At 43.5% G+C, this 12,027-nt stretch overlaps 1 protein-coding gene across 1 annotated transcript in view; it reads right to left on the bottom strand.

Annotated features, from left to right (window-relative positions):
* Window positions 1-10,187, bottom strand: part of NIBAN1 (niban apoptosis regulator 1) — a 74,142-nt gene extending 63,955 nt beyond the window's left edge. Inside the window, exon 1 of the mRNA XM_075507835.1 lies at window positions 9,987-10,187. Within this exon, the coding sequence (XP_075363950.1) occupies window positions 9,987-10,041 (55 nt within the window). The 5' untranslated portion in view covers window positions 10,042-10,187. The remainder of the gene's footprint in view (window positions 1-9,986) is intronic.
* Window positions 10,188-12,027: the final 1,840 nt, after the last annotated feature.

The following is a 12,027-nucleotide window of genomic DNA, read 5'->3' as shown; positions in this document are numbered from 1 at the left end:
CCGATCTCTGAAAAGAGTAAGGAAAAGCTTCTTGGCAGGCAGCAAGTTTCCGGATACGGCACATGAGGACAATCTTTTTAGCTGGGATCCCAAGCACACAGAACTAAAAACCAGTAGTAAATCCAGGAAGGCATTACTCCAGCAAATGAGCCATCCCAGGCAGCAAGGAGCAGATCTTTAGAAATGGTATGCATGGACAGAGCTGGCTTTCAAGCTCTGCAAAACCTGCAGCTACCTTGACCTGGGGAACTTAAACCTTCGTGGGAAATCCCAGATGTTTTTATAATATAAAGAAGCTGTGGACTTTTTTTCCTAAGGTCGGCTGTGAAAGTATTTAGTGATCACAAGGGCTTAAAGGTCCAGCTGGTCGCCAGCACGTATCATAGCTGTTAGCTCTGCCCGGCTGGGACACATCAGCACTGTGCAGCTGGAACTGTTGCAGAGGCCTGACCCTGCAGTGGGCATTGGCACAGGCTGCTTCTCCTAGTCCTGGCACTCCCTGGTCCCACGCCTTCGTTTCTCTGGACATTTTCTTTAGCTTTGTGTGTTTTCCCTGCTTAAACAGTAAACAATCAGGAACAAGTATTGCTTTACGCTGTTTGTACCATGAACACTTTCTGTGAGGACCAGCACGTCCCACACACAACAACTAACATGCAATTCAGGCGTAGATGACCTTTTCTGCAAGTTGCCTGTTGCAATGCATGAGAGCTGCAATCAAAACGTGCACTGACCCTAGAAACACAATTCCGAATGAACCTGGAAAAAACAGCAGCATTTTTGGGGAGCTATGAACTGATTGTCTCACACTGTTACCAATGATCTCCTTGCAAGTCCACTATCATTTGAAAAGGCATCACCACTGCTGGTATTGTCAGTGGAGAGTCCAAAAACGGGCCAGGCACTGATGTGGATGGCTTTTCTCAGCATGCCGCCTGGCCAGAAACAGTAACAGGGAGGATGCACCACGTTCACTGGTTAAGCAATGGCATGTAGAAAACCAGCCTGAAGATCAGCTGACATGCTCACTTTGCATAAATCTCAAAACCAGAATTTATTCTGAAAGACGGATCATGGCTTGCTCCTGGGAAGATATGTAAAGTGGGTAGCAAGCCAGAAACCTCTGCTGCTATTTTCCACCCTGGAGTTACTGCATTGCTGCAGCCCATCGCTGCGGCTAGCCCGGCCCGCCGAGCAGCGTGGTGCCAGGCACGGTTTGAGGCAGTCCTGAAGGAGTGCACACTGCTCTAACCTAAAGGGTTGGCACAGCACCCTCTAAGATCCCAGAGCATGACCATGCACCTGCAGCAAACATCTACCAACCACCACAGTCTCGCTCTGATGGCTGACGTGGCACCTCCCCCTGTTCATATCGGACCCGCCACACGTTCAGCAGAAAACTACCTGAGACACACTTGGCTGGTCTGGCACCGAACAGGGATTGCAAGAAAACACTGAACACGTCGTCCACAATGAAAGCCTCCCTGGCATCTGCACGTTCCTTAGGAGCCATGCTGCTCAAGGCAAGGCAGAAGAACAGGCTTAGAATCAAGATCATCACAAACAACATCAAAAAGTTATTTTTAATAACTATTTTTTATTAGAAAATTTATTTAGAAAATTAACTAACTACTCTATTCCTTAGTTCCCTCATTTCCTAGAAGAATTTCAGCCATACAAAAATAATCTACATATTTTTGAAAACTATATTACTTTTAACTTCTTAAGAGTCAGCCTCACTTTTCTTTTCTACTTCCTGATATCGCTAGCTAAGACATCTACCTCGTTTTAAAAAAAAGATGCAATAACTAAATAATAACCTTGGTAGCACTACAAGGGCCTAGTATGTAGGCTTAAAGCTTTAGTACTATCCAAAGTGTAAGAGCAACTGTTCGTGTCTGAGGTATTAACTAATATCTTACCGCAGAAGCATGAAGATTAAAGGCTTATGATTTCAAAAATTAACACTTTAATTAAATACCTGGAGAACCTAATTCACCAAAACCTTACGTTATGCATATCAAGTTAAGCATTAGTATAGAATCAGCACCAAACTTTTTTTTTATATGTAAGACTAATAAAAAAATACAGGATAAAGTTTTTAGAAAACCCAAACAGGCAAACCCTTTTTTCACACAAGTTTGAGGCACTTCCACAAGCTTTAATCTTGCTTTTATGCAAGAGTTGGCCTCTTTTCATCACTGTCCTTTAACTGCAAAAGCAACTAAAATGCTTGCATGCATGTTCAAAAACTTGAAGCTACTTTTAATTGTCCTTCAAGTGTGAAGAGAACAGCATGTTTATTATATGCAAAGGAAAAAACTGTAGAAAGAAGTGCTGCTGTACTTTCAAAGCAGCCATGACCACATTGCTTATGAATATCATCCTTCCCGATCTAGACATTGGCTTTTCAGCTGCTACTGCCCAAAGGCATCAACAACAAAGCTGCTTTAATCATCTCAGAGCTTGCTTTTTCTCCCCTTAATATCAATAAAATTTCTATCAGATGCAAAGACTGTCTTATAATTTGTGGCCAAGCTGCACTAATTAAAGAATCTCCAATCTTCAAGATTTTGGAAAATATGAAGTACAAAAGACCAGCAGACTCCACACTTAGAGTGCGCAGCCCAATTACAGGTTTTTTTGGCAAATGTGAGCGTATTTCTCACTTTTTCTGTTGAGAAGCAGCTCGTTCTGTTGATACCTGTGCTTAATTCAACATTGTACGTAGTTTCTTCTACACAGACAGCAGAAAAGCATGAAAAATGCCACATGCCTTCCCCTACCACCCAGCGGTTTCCCTTCACTCATACTACCTGAAAAAGACCTTCTGTCCCAGATAGAAACCACCTTTCAGTTTTCAAACCCAGGCTCTGTAGCAAGCATTACATAGCACATCATCTTTAAGGTTAGTTCTTGTGCAAGCAGTACAGTTTGCTTTGGTGTAAGGGAGCTTGAGGTGATCCTGCTGAAGGGGCAAGGAGCCCAACCTGGCTTCCCAGCCGCTTTGGCAGAAAAAGGAGCCATGCCACAAAACGGATAACTGAGATTTCTCGGTTTATGAAAACCTCAAGCCATTTACAGAAGGTAAATGGGATGCAATCACAGACAATCCTTTTATTGACAAACTGAAGAACAAAATCTTACCTCCTGCTTTGATTAGGGAAATTCTCGACCATGCCTGTTGCAAGACAACATGACTGTAAACTTCCAAAATTGCTCTCGGTACTTTTGAAAGAAGTTAATAAATGGAACTATATGAGCAATGGAAACTGAATAGAGAAGGTATCTCCTGCTTTAATCTCCCAAAGCTGAAATCTGGAAGTTAACAAGTACAGTAAATTCTGTTCAAGTTGGGTGGCAAATACCTTTCCCATCAATCACATCCCTGGACGCCTTTTGCTTGCATTTAGTCTAAAGCTAAGATAAAGTGCCTGGCCCCCTGAATTAAAGAATATAAGAACCACAGAGAAGCTGTGTCTCCTTTCCAACACAGATAGGCACTATTTATTATAACTATGGGATGAAAATCTGCCACTGGCTCCAACAGCAACAACCTCTCTGAGGACTAAAACTTCCCAGAAAGCAAGTAAAATCCAAAAGGATTTTTTTTCAAAATCTCATTCCTTAAGGTCTTCAAGAACTCGGACACTTAGCAAGGTGAATATAATGAAGAATAGAAACTCATATCTGTATTGAAATTTTAATTTCCTACCCATTTCACTTCATTTCCATAGGTATTTATGCCTATTTGGATTGGACTGGATAGTACCTGCTAAGTGCTAAGCCACAAACATGAATTCTGGATTCAATACGTGTTTGTAAAAGAAAATATTACTCTGCCTTTTCCTTAGATTTCGAGAATTGCAGAAAAATCATATCAGCTTTTACCATAAACCTCAGAATGTGAAAATGAAAAGCACCCTCTAAGAGCTACGAAGTAGATGCTGGTAAGTCCAGAGACACACTACACTCCTGCTCTATATGATGCTACAGCCTTGCTCACCTGTGGAAAACGAAAGACAGAATATTTCCAAAACACAGCAAGACATAGCTTGTAACAGGCTGAGAGAAAAGGCAGTAAGTGCCGTCAGATTTTTCACAAAACTCTGTTATACTTGCAGACATACACCAAATTAAAACCAGAAGGACTATGCGACAGTTTAAAGCAGAAAATCCAATATTCAGTCTGAGTGCCTGCCCAAAAAAGGCCAACTTTTCCACAATTAATTCCAAGTTATTCTTCCATCCTCCAGTATCCCTGCTCATGGTTATGTGCACACTGGCTGGCTGCTGGTGAGAATTTCACTCCAGAGCTGTATCAGGCACTCCGAGTTGGTGGGACTTAACTTCGTACAACTGATGGTATTTGTTCAGACAGTTTCCTGTAGAGCTCGCAACTGATTTCCTTATCTTGTTTTTTAAGTAAAGGGTAAACCAGGCTCCTCTTCAGTCTCTAAAACTTGACAGAATAGGAGGAGTCTATCTGCTTTTTCTAAGTATGCTGCATCTTGTAGGAAGACATCTAAAGTGTTTTAACCTTGTGCAAAAAAACCCCGTCTTAATTAGTATCATACTGAAATTCATAGGCAAAACAAATGACTAGAAAGAAATTTTTTACAGACATTAAGTAATAGCTTTCACTATCAAATGAAAAGAAGAATGGCTGGAAGGTCCACTCAGAAGAAAGCCCTGAACAAGGAAACCTGCAGAGTGCACGCCTGGGTGCCACAGGGTCACAGCACCATCGCTGCATCCCTTGGCCAGGCTGTCCCATCTGCCCGGGCAAGGAAAGAGATGGAAAAGAAGGGAAGGACGGAAGGAAGAAAAACTGCATTTAAACAAACAAATCAAAGCAAATGACTACAAAGCCTCATCCTCTGGTCAGCTTTAAGTTTATAGATATGGGTAGATTGGATACAGTCAAGCAGGCTGAGCACCTTTAATAAAAAAAACAACCTTCAGAGAAGTTCAGTTTTTTGTATGCTAAACTCTTTTGAAGATGTACCTGTTGAAATTACCAGCATTGGGTGCTTGAAATCTCTCCACCTCTCCCAATTTAAAAAAATTTGGTCCCAACAGACCATACGTGACAGAGCAGAGCTTGGTCCCCTACTACAGCTGCTGCTGCTGAGATTGCAGAAAAGGAAAATCATTAAGACCCTCGAGGCCATTTCTCCCTTCTCCCTGCTGTGAGACCTGCTTCCTTGATTGTTTCTTGCCTAATATTAGAGACCCAAGGCAAAAACTTTCTATGAGCAATATTGAAACCTCCGGCACAGTCTCTCAGGGCATGCTACTAAGTTGTTTTAACAGGTACTTTCATCTTTTTCCCCAATTTCATGATTGCACCCTGAGTCTGTAACTCCCCACTGCCACCCTATACCGTTCCCTGTTGGGTGTAACACTCATTAAGTATCATTAGACAAATCACGCAACAAACACCTCCCATCACAAGTGTAGCCCATGCCTCATCAAACGAAAAGCATGAAATTTTTTTAATAAACTCTTTTCACATGACTAACTCCCAATCTCCTAATTATTAGTCATTTTTTAAACTCCATCTATTTCACTTGCATCCTGAATAATTCCCATGTAGTCCCACCAAAACCCTGTGGAGGAGATAATCCTCCTTTGCAAGTCTTTCCTTCTTTTTTAAGGGCTTAGTCCAAAACCTAGAGGAATTACTATAAAAATTTCCTTTAATTTCAGGGGCCTTTAAATAATTTTACTGCTTATAACATGTGCATATTTAAAATACCTTAAGGTTCTTAAATAAATGGGAAAAAAATATTTTTCCATAGGTATGGTTAGAAAAACAAGCTCGTGCTACACAGAACAGAATACACCTTTGAAACTGCTAAGGTTTCAAGACTAGTAACGCTGCAGTGCATGTGGTCTGGCTTTCTGCCCCACTCCTCCTTGCTGGCACTACATGGCCTCCTACTTTCCCCTAAATAACCTCCACCCCAGTCCATTCTTCTCCCATCAGACACAAGCTTGCAGTGCTTGCAGGGGTCCCTGCTGACTCTCATTTTTCTATTACTTTACTATGACATTAATTTCCTTCAGGTAGGAGTAAGGAAAATCGAGTCTTGACTTTTTATTCACAATTTCATCCCACAGTACTTACCAATTTTCATTAATTTCTACTTGAAAAAGACAAAAAATTTTGTGACGGCTTGCAAAATGTAACTTAATTTTACATATATATATATATACACACACACAGTTTCTTAATGCAGAGATTTTCTGACTATAAAAATTGTTTTGCAAAACATTGCCTTCCCCAAATAAGTCTTTAGGCAGCTTGTGAAGTACCTGTCCCCAATTCAAACTTCACAAGGATGATCCCTGCCCTTGCAATTTCAAACACAGCCTCATGGATATCGTTCCATGAAGACCACTTGAAAAATTACACGTGGGCATCGTATATTCTCTTCTTAGGTGTTATTTGCTGCAGGAAACATTACCATGTCAATAATGATATTAGCTGACTTCCAGGTATGGCTTAAGATATTGCCCCATGTACAAGTATACACAGCTCTCAAGGATTTGCAATTTGGCTGGTTCACTACTACCACTTCTTCCTTAAGAGCATGAAAGTTGAAGTAGGTTTAGGTGGAAATCACAGCCTTTGCATTCAGCAACCAAGACTCCGTGTAGGATGCCTTCATGATTTTCTCTGAGATTCATTTCTCCAACTGGTCTGACAAGACTCACGCTTATTCACCCACAAGGAACGGCACAGAGCAAAGCGTCTCCCAGGCTCTGCCCGGAGGTGCCTGTGCTAAGAGCCATGTTCTCGCTGGTTTATACAGACACCTACACATATGTTTTTACATATTTTTTACATAATTTTACATACCACATAATTTTTGTCCTTGTTTTGTTCTCCTCTCATCCCTCAAACAATGTGAGCAAACAGACTTTTGGAAATTAGAAAACCTGTAGATTTGTACATACGTTGATGAAGAAACCGTATCAGTTTATTGCTGAAAACTCCATCCACCCCTTTAGCCTTCAGTCCCTCATTTCCATTCGTTATATTGTGTTTTAGCTTAAATGTTGTCTAAATAACCTACAAGGCTTTACAACACAGGGACACAGCTTCAGACAAATTAAATTACCATTACAGCAACCAGAAATTAAACTACACCATCATGACAACAAACACGCAGCGACGTTGCTACACATCTGCCCCACGCAATTTTGGCTAACCCCCCCCCCTTGCAGGGAGCAGCCCGGCATACTGCACAGCTGACATGCCACCCAAATAATTTTCTCTGCTGCAGGTTGAGGTTAGCATGGCAGGAACTATCTCGAAGGATGCCAGTGTTTAATGACAGCAAGCTTCTGCTGCAAAGGCAAGGAGAGGAGGGCATGAGTCATTGCCAAACTATGCTAAGGGAGATGCAAAAATCTAGTGCCACAACCAGGACGCATAAATTGCAAGTATAAATTTGTTTACTGAAACGCTGGTTGGGAGGGAGCACTAGAGATGATCTAGACCAAACTCTCACTTGAACTAATACTCAGGATTTCCTGTCTCGAGTCTACTGATATTTGGGCCAATACGAGTGAGCATCCCAAAATGCGCAAAGTTTGGAGAATGTCGCTCACTGCAGTCTCTGAGCAAGATGTGCAAGGCATCATCCTCGAGCCTGCTGTCTCACGACCTCCCTCACCAGTGCCGTCCCATTCAAGCACTATGGATTGACAGCTCTACTGACAAAGCAGGTAACTCCCTTCCCTTTTTACTAAAGACCCATCTGCATCATCTTTGGAGGAAAAAAACTCCAAAACTCCCAGCCCCCCAGTAAAACCCACCTAACCTTTACCAAGTCAGCTAAAAAATGTGCTGCTTTTTCAATCTACAGAATCAGCGATTCAGCCCGCTTCCTCTTCGAATGAGGAGAGCTCACCATAGGACGTGCTGTGGAAATACGTCAGACCAAAAGTATAAGATGAATAAATAAGGTCTGAATCTTGCAGACCCTGGCCTCAACATGAGCAGTAGATTTGGCGAGCTGGCTGGACTGCACTCTATTTCAATTTAAGATGCTCTTCCCAATTCCTGTTCCTTCTCAGAAGTACTAATTTATGGGCAGCCTCCAAAGTGCCTCATTCATTACTTTTCAAAGCAAGAGTTTAAAGCAAGGGATCCTCACTTACAGCAAGAACAGCAGACCTGAGCCAGGGGATAAGCACAATGTTTTAATTTCTTTTTTCACAATGATTTTGCTTTATCACTTGCCTCTGCAAAGATGTGACAGGCAAACTAGAGATGTGTCTGAAGAGCCACTCAGCTCTCAGCAAGGCAAAGGCACCCACCCTTTGAGCTACAGGGAGGTCTCAGATACATACATCCAGTCCAGTTTCACACGTGTCTGAACAGATATGGATTTCCCAACCCTCTGACGCGAGTTCCCCGTTCTAATTCTAGATGATGTCCAGGGCAAAGACCCGCACGATTTCCTCTTGCACAGCTGTGAAGAAGCTAATAAGCTCCCTGAATCTCCTATTTTTTTTTTTCCCCCAGTAACTGGACATCAGCCTTTTCAGGCGCTCACAACTGCCCTCATTCAGTCAGGGAACAGAAAACTTGAAATGCTAAACTGTGAAAGTGCAGTTTTGTCTGCAGCATGGGGATGAGTGTAAATAAAAAAATAAATCCATGGGGATTGCACCGTCGTGGCTCTGATGGGACCTGAAACCACCCTCAACAGGGCAGGAGAAAATGACAATACTGAGGGGACATTGTAGAAAAATCTCCGCATGTGAGGCCTGCAGCTTTGCGAACTGCTTTTTGGGTGAAAACCATTTAATATTTGGACGTCTTTCCCACTATGGGAATCTCTTGAAAGATCCACTGCGATTTCAAAAGAGTCCTACCAGAGGAGTGGTTCAACATTTGCACTCCCTCTACACCACAAAAAAATCCCAAAGCAACAGAATAAAAGGACAAGCTGGACTGCAGGCACCACCCAGGAGTCACCCTACGGTCTGAATCATCAGCTCCGAGTTTGATCTCCCAGTCCACAACAGCGAGGACTCTCACAGGCTTCAGACGCATAATACATAATATACTGGAACAGGGCTTCCTTTTCACATGCAAACTTTTATTTCGCTTGTAAATCTCCAGCCTTAAAATTTGCTTTGTAAATACTTTACCTGCTACCTTACCAGTAAGGAGAATAAGTAGACAGGCAAGAGCAAGACATATTTAATCTTTTAACTACTCAAATAACAAAAATACCCCCCAAAATACGGAATTATGCTCTTTTCGTTCACAGTTTAATAGTAATATACATAAATTTAAAGTAATTTTTTTTTCGTTTTCTCTCTCCTAACATTGTCATGGGATAAAAAATTGTTCTTACACAAGTTTGAACAATTTATCTAAATGCCTACCTAGCAGTTTTTCCATTGCCTTCAATGGGCTTTGCAAAACATCAGGCCATACGGTCTTGATCCGATCTACCCTGATGAAATCTAGTACCTTAAAAGCTTTAGCTGCCGGTGCTGGGGAATTACTGTCACACGGACAGTTTCAGGTCACATCTCTTCACGTTCTTTAAAGTTTTTACCGTCTACTCTTAGGCATGTTATAACTCACTCATCGGGAATTTTTAAAGCATTGACGTTTAAAAACCGCCTGCTCGAAACTCCATCGGACACTGTCCCTCTCCAAACCAGCCGAGCTGTGCGCTCAAACCCCGCCGATCCCACCGGCTCCCGAGCCCTGCCCGGTGCCGAGGGCTCCCCGCTGGCCGCTGCACCGCGCCCGGCTCCAGACCCGCTCGGGACCCCGCCGGGCCGCGGGGACTCGGGATTTCCTTCCCTCGCCCCCCGGGTGCTTTCCTGCGAGCTTTCCAACCAGAAGACACAACCGCAGATGCAAACGCGTTTTTCCCCGGCCGGTGCTCTCAGAAAAAGTCTCGGGAGGCAGCCGGCCGCTTCGCCTCCCCCCTGCAGAGCCCTACCTCGGATGTAGGTGCACTTGCCCTCGTCCAGCAGGCTGGAGGCAGAGCCGCCCATGCTGCCGGCGGCGCGGGGCAGCTGCGCGGGGCGCTGCCGGGGAGCGCTGCCGGGGAGCGCTGCCACCGCCCAGCCCAGCCCGGCCCAACCCGGCCCGGCCCCGCGCTCCGCGGCCGCTTCCTCCCGCAGGCACCGCCTCTCGCCCGCCGCCGCCAAAAGGAGGTCGGGCCCCGGCGACAGGAGGGCTCTTCCGGACCCTGCTCCCCGCCCCCTCTCTCTCTCCCCCAACTCCAGCTGCCCCCTTCGTTCCCTGCCCAGGAGTGCCCCTCGCCAGTCTCAGAAATTTAGGAGCAGAAGGTGGCAGGAGGCTCCAGCAGAAGTTGCAGAGGAGATGGAGAACACGTCCATCTGCAAGGCAGGCGGGGTGTGCCTCTAGGTACACGTGTCCCCATCTGTTTCCTTTGGCCCATCAAAATGCACAGCACGGCTGTCTCTTCTTGCCCACGTGCCACTTGTTGCCCCCATCTCAAAATCTGCATCCCCTTGGAGACACACTTGGACCCTTTGAAGTTTCCATGGAGGCTACTTTAAAGACCATAGATTGCAAGTGTAGTAGGTATCATGGGATTGAAGTCCATTAGAAATAGTCTCCAACATTTTTCAAGAAGGAAGAACCACCTGAAATGTCCTTCAAATAGGACGCCTTCTTCTACAAGGCATGTTGAGACACCATGGGATTCATACGGCTTAGCCTGCAGGGCCATATCTTCCTGCTCCAGTCAGCCTCCTGCTGGGAATCCTGGTGGCCTATATAGGATGCTATTGATAATATCATTCCAGGATGAACGATAAACCTACACAAGCAGGCACTAAACTGCATGTCACTTCAGTAAAAATTGTCCAGTGATCGAACCAACTTCCAAAAACATGCAAGGGCACCAGTTTGCAGATCCTTGGCACAGCAGCATAAGATAGTATGGAACAGCTATCCGAATTTCCTTGCCTCTCAATAATAATTTCAGTGAGGCTTTATACCATATGTGACTTCCTAAGGTATTTTCTTCTGTTTTCCTGTTTTTATAATGCTAATTCAGCTGGCCAGGAACGGGCAGCATGCCACACGTTATTGTGCCTCATATGTTTAGTATGGAGTTGATGAGTTGCAATGAATATGGATTGTGCCGACATGTTGGAGATTCACAGTGACTGGAAGTTACGTATTTTAGACTTAAATACTTTTCATTGAGCTTGTACACACTTGTCACTTGCTGTGAAATTGCTTTAATATAGTCAAGTTTTGCTTACATGGATTGTGCATTAAGTACATTTAACACTTTGCCACTCAGTTGATCACAGGATGGTTAAAAATTTTCAGGTTGAATCTTAAAACTTTTAAAACCAACATTAAACTTGACCAGATTTGAAATTTTGAAGACAATATGTAATACCAAGTTCAGTATTCTGCTAAACAGCCTCTTCCTTCAAGAAAGCTGATTGAAGACAACTTCAATATAAATTCATGCTCTCTGTCCATGCTAGTTCTACTGAAGTGTAACGGAGCAATTGTTTAACTACACTGAGGAGGCCAGGTTCATCCAGAGCATCACTAAAACAGCCTTTCACAAGACTATAGATATCTCAGCTGAGAATGTAATACTAAATCAATAGCACTTCTAGAGATCAAATGTGAATCAGACTCTATTATCAATATATTTGGCTGTTAAGCTCTGCTTGAGAGCTTTGCGCTTGCTCGCAGAAAGGTGGATGCTGTGGTTTGCTCGCTGCACATCTTTGAGCTGTGTGAGCAGACAACAATGAGGAAACACTGTTTACTGTCATGCATTTTAAAGGCGTTAACTCAGAGAAGAATTTGGCCTGCGCTCAGTGTAGCATATCTTTTATCAAATGTATGAGAAGCCTTTCATAACATACAGTCACATGTAATATGCAAGTCAGCTCCAGGAGTCTGGAGAGATAAACTATGGAAAATTCATGATCTGTAAACTGGATTGCTATTCTGTCTCATCATTGAGCAGATGAAAATAT

Source organism: Mycteria americana, chromosome 7 (assembly GCF_035582795.1).
Source record: "Mycteria americana isolate JAX WOST 10 ecotype Jacksonville Zoo and Gardens chromosome 7, USCA_MyAme_1.0, whole genome shotgun sequence".
In the NCBI taxonomy this organism is placed as follows: domain Eukaryota; kingdom Metazoa; phylum Chordata; class Aves; order Ciconiiformes; family Ciconiidae; genus Mycteria; species Mycteria americana.
The sequence above is the reverse complement of the archived record's forward strand: the minus strand, read 5'-3'. Positions and strand labels throughout refer to the sequence as shown.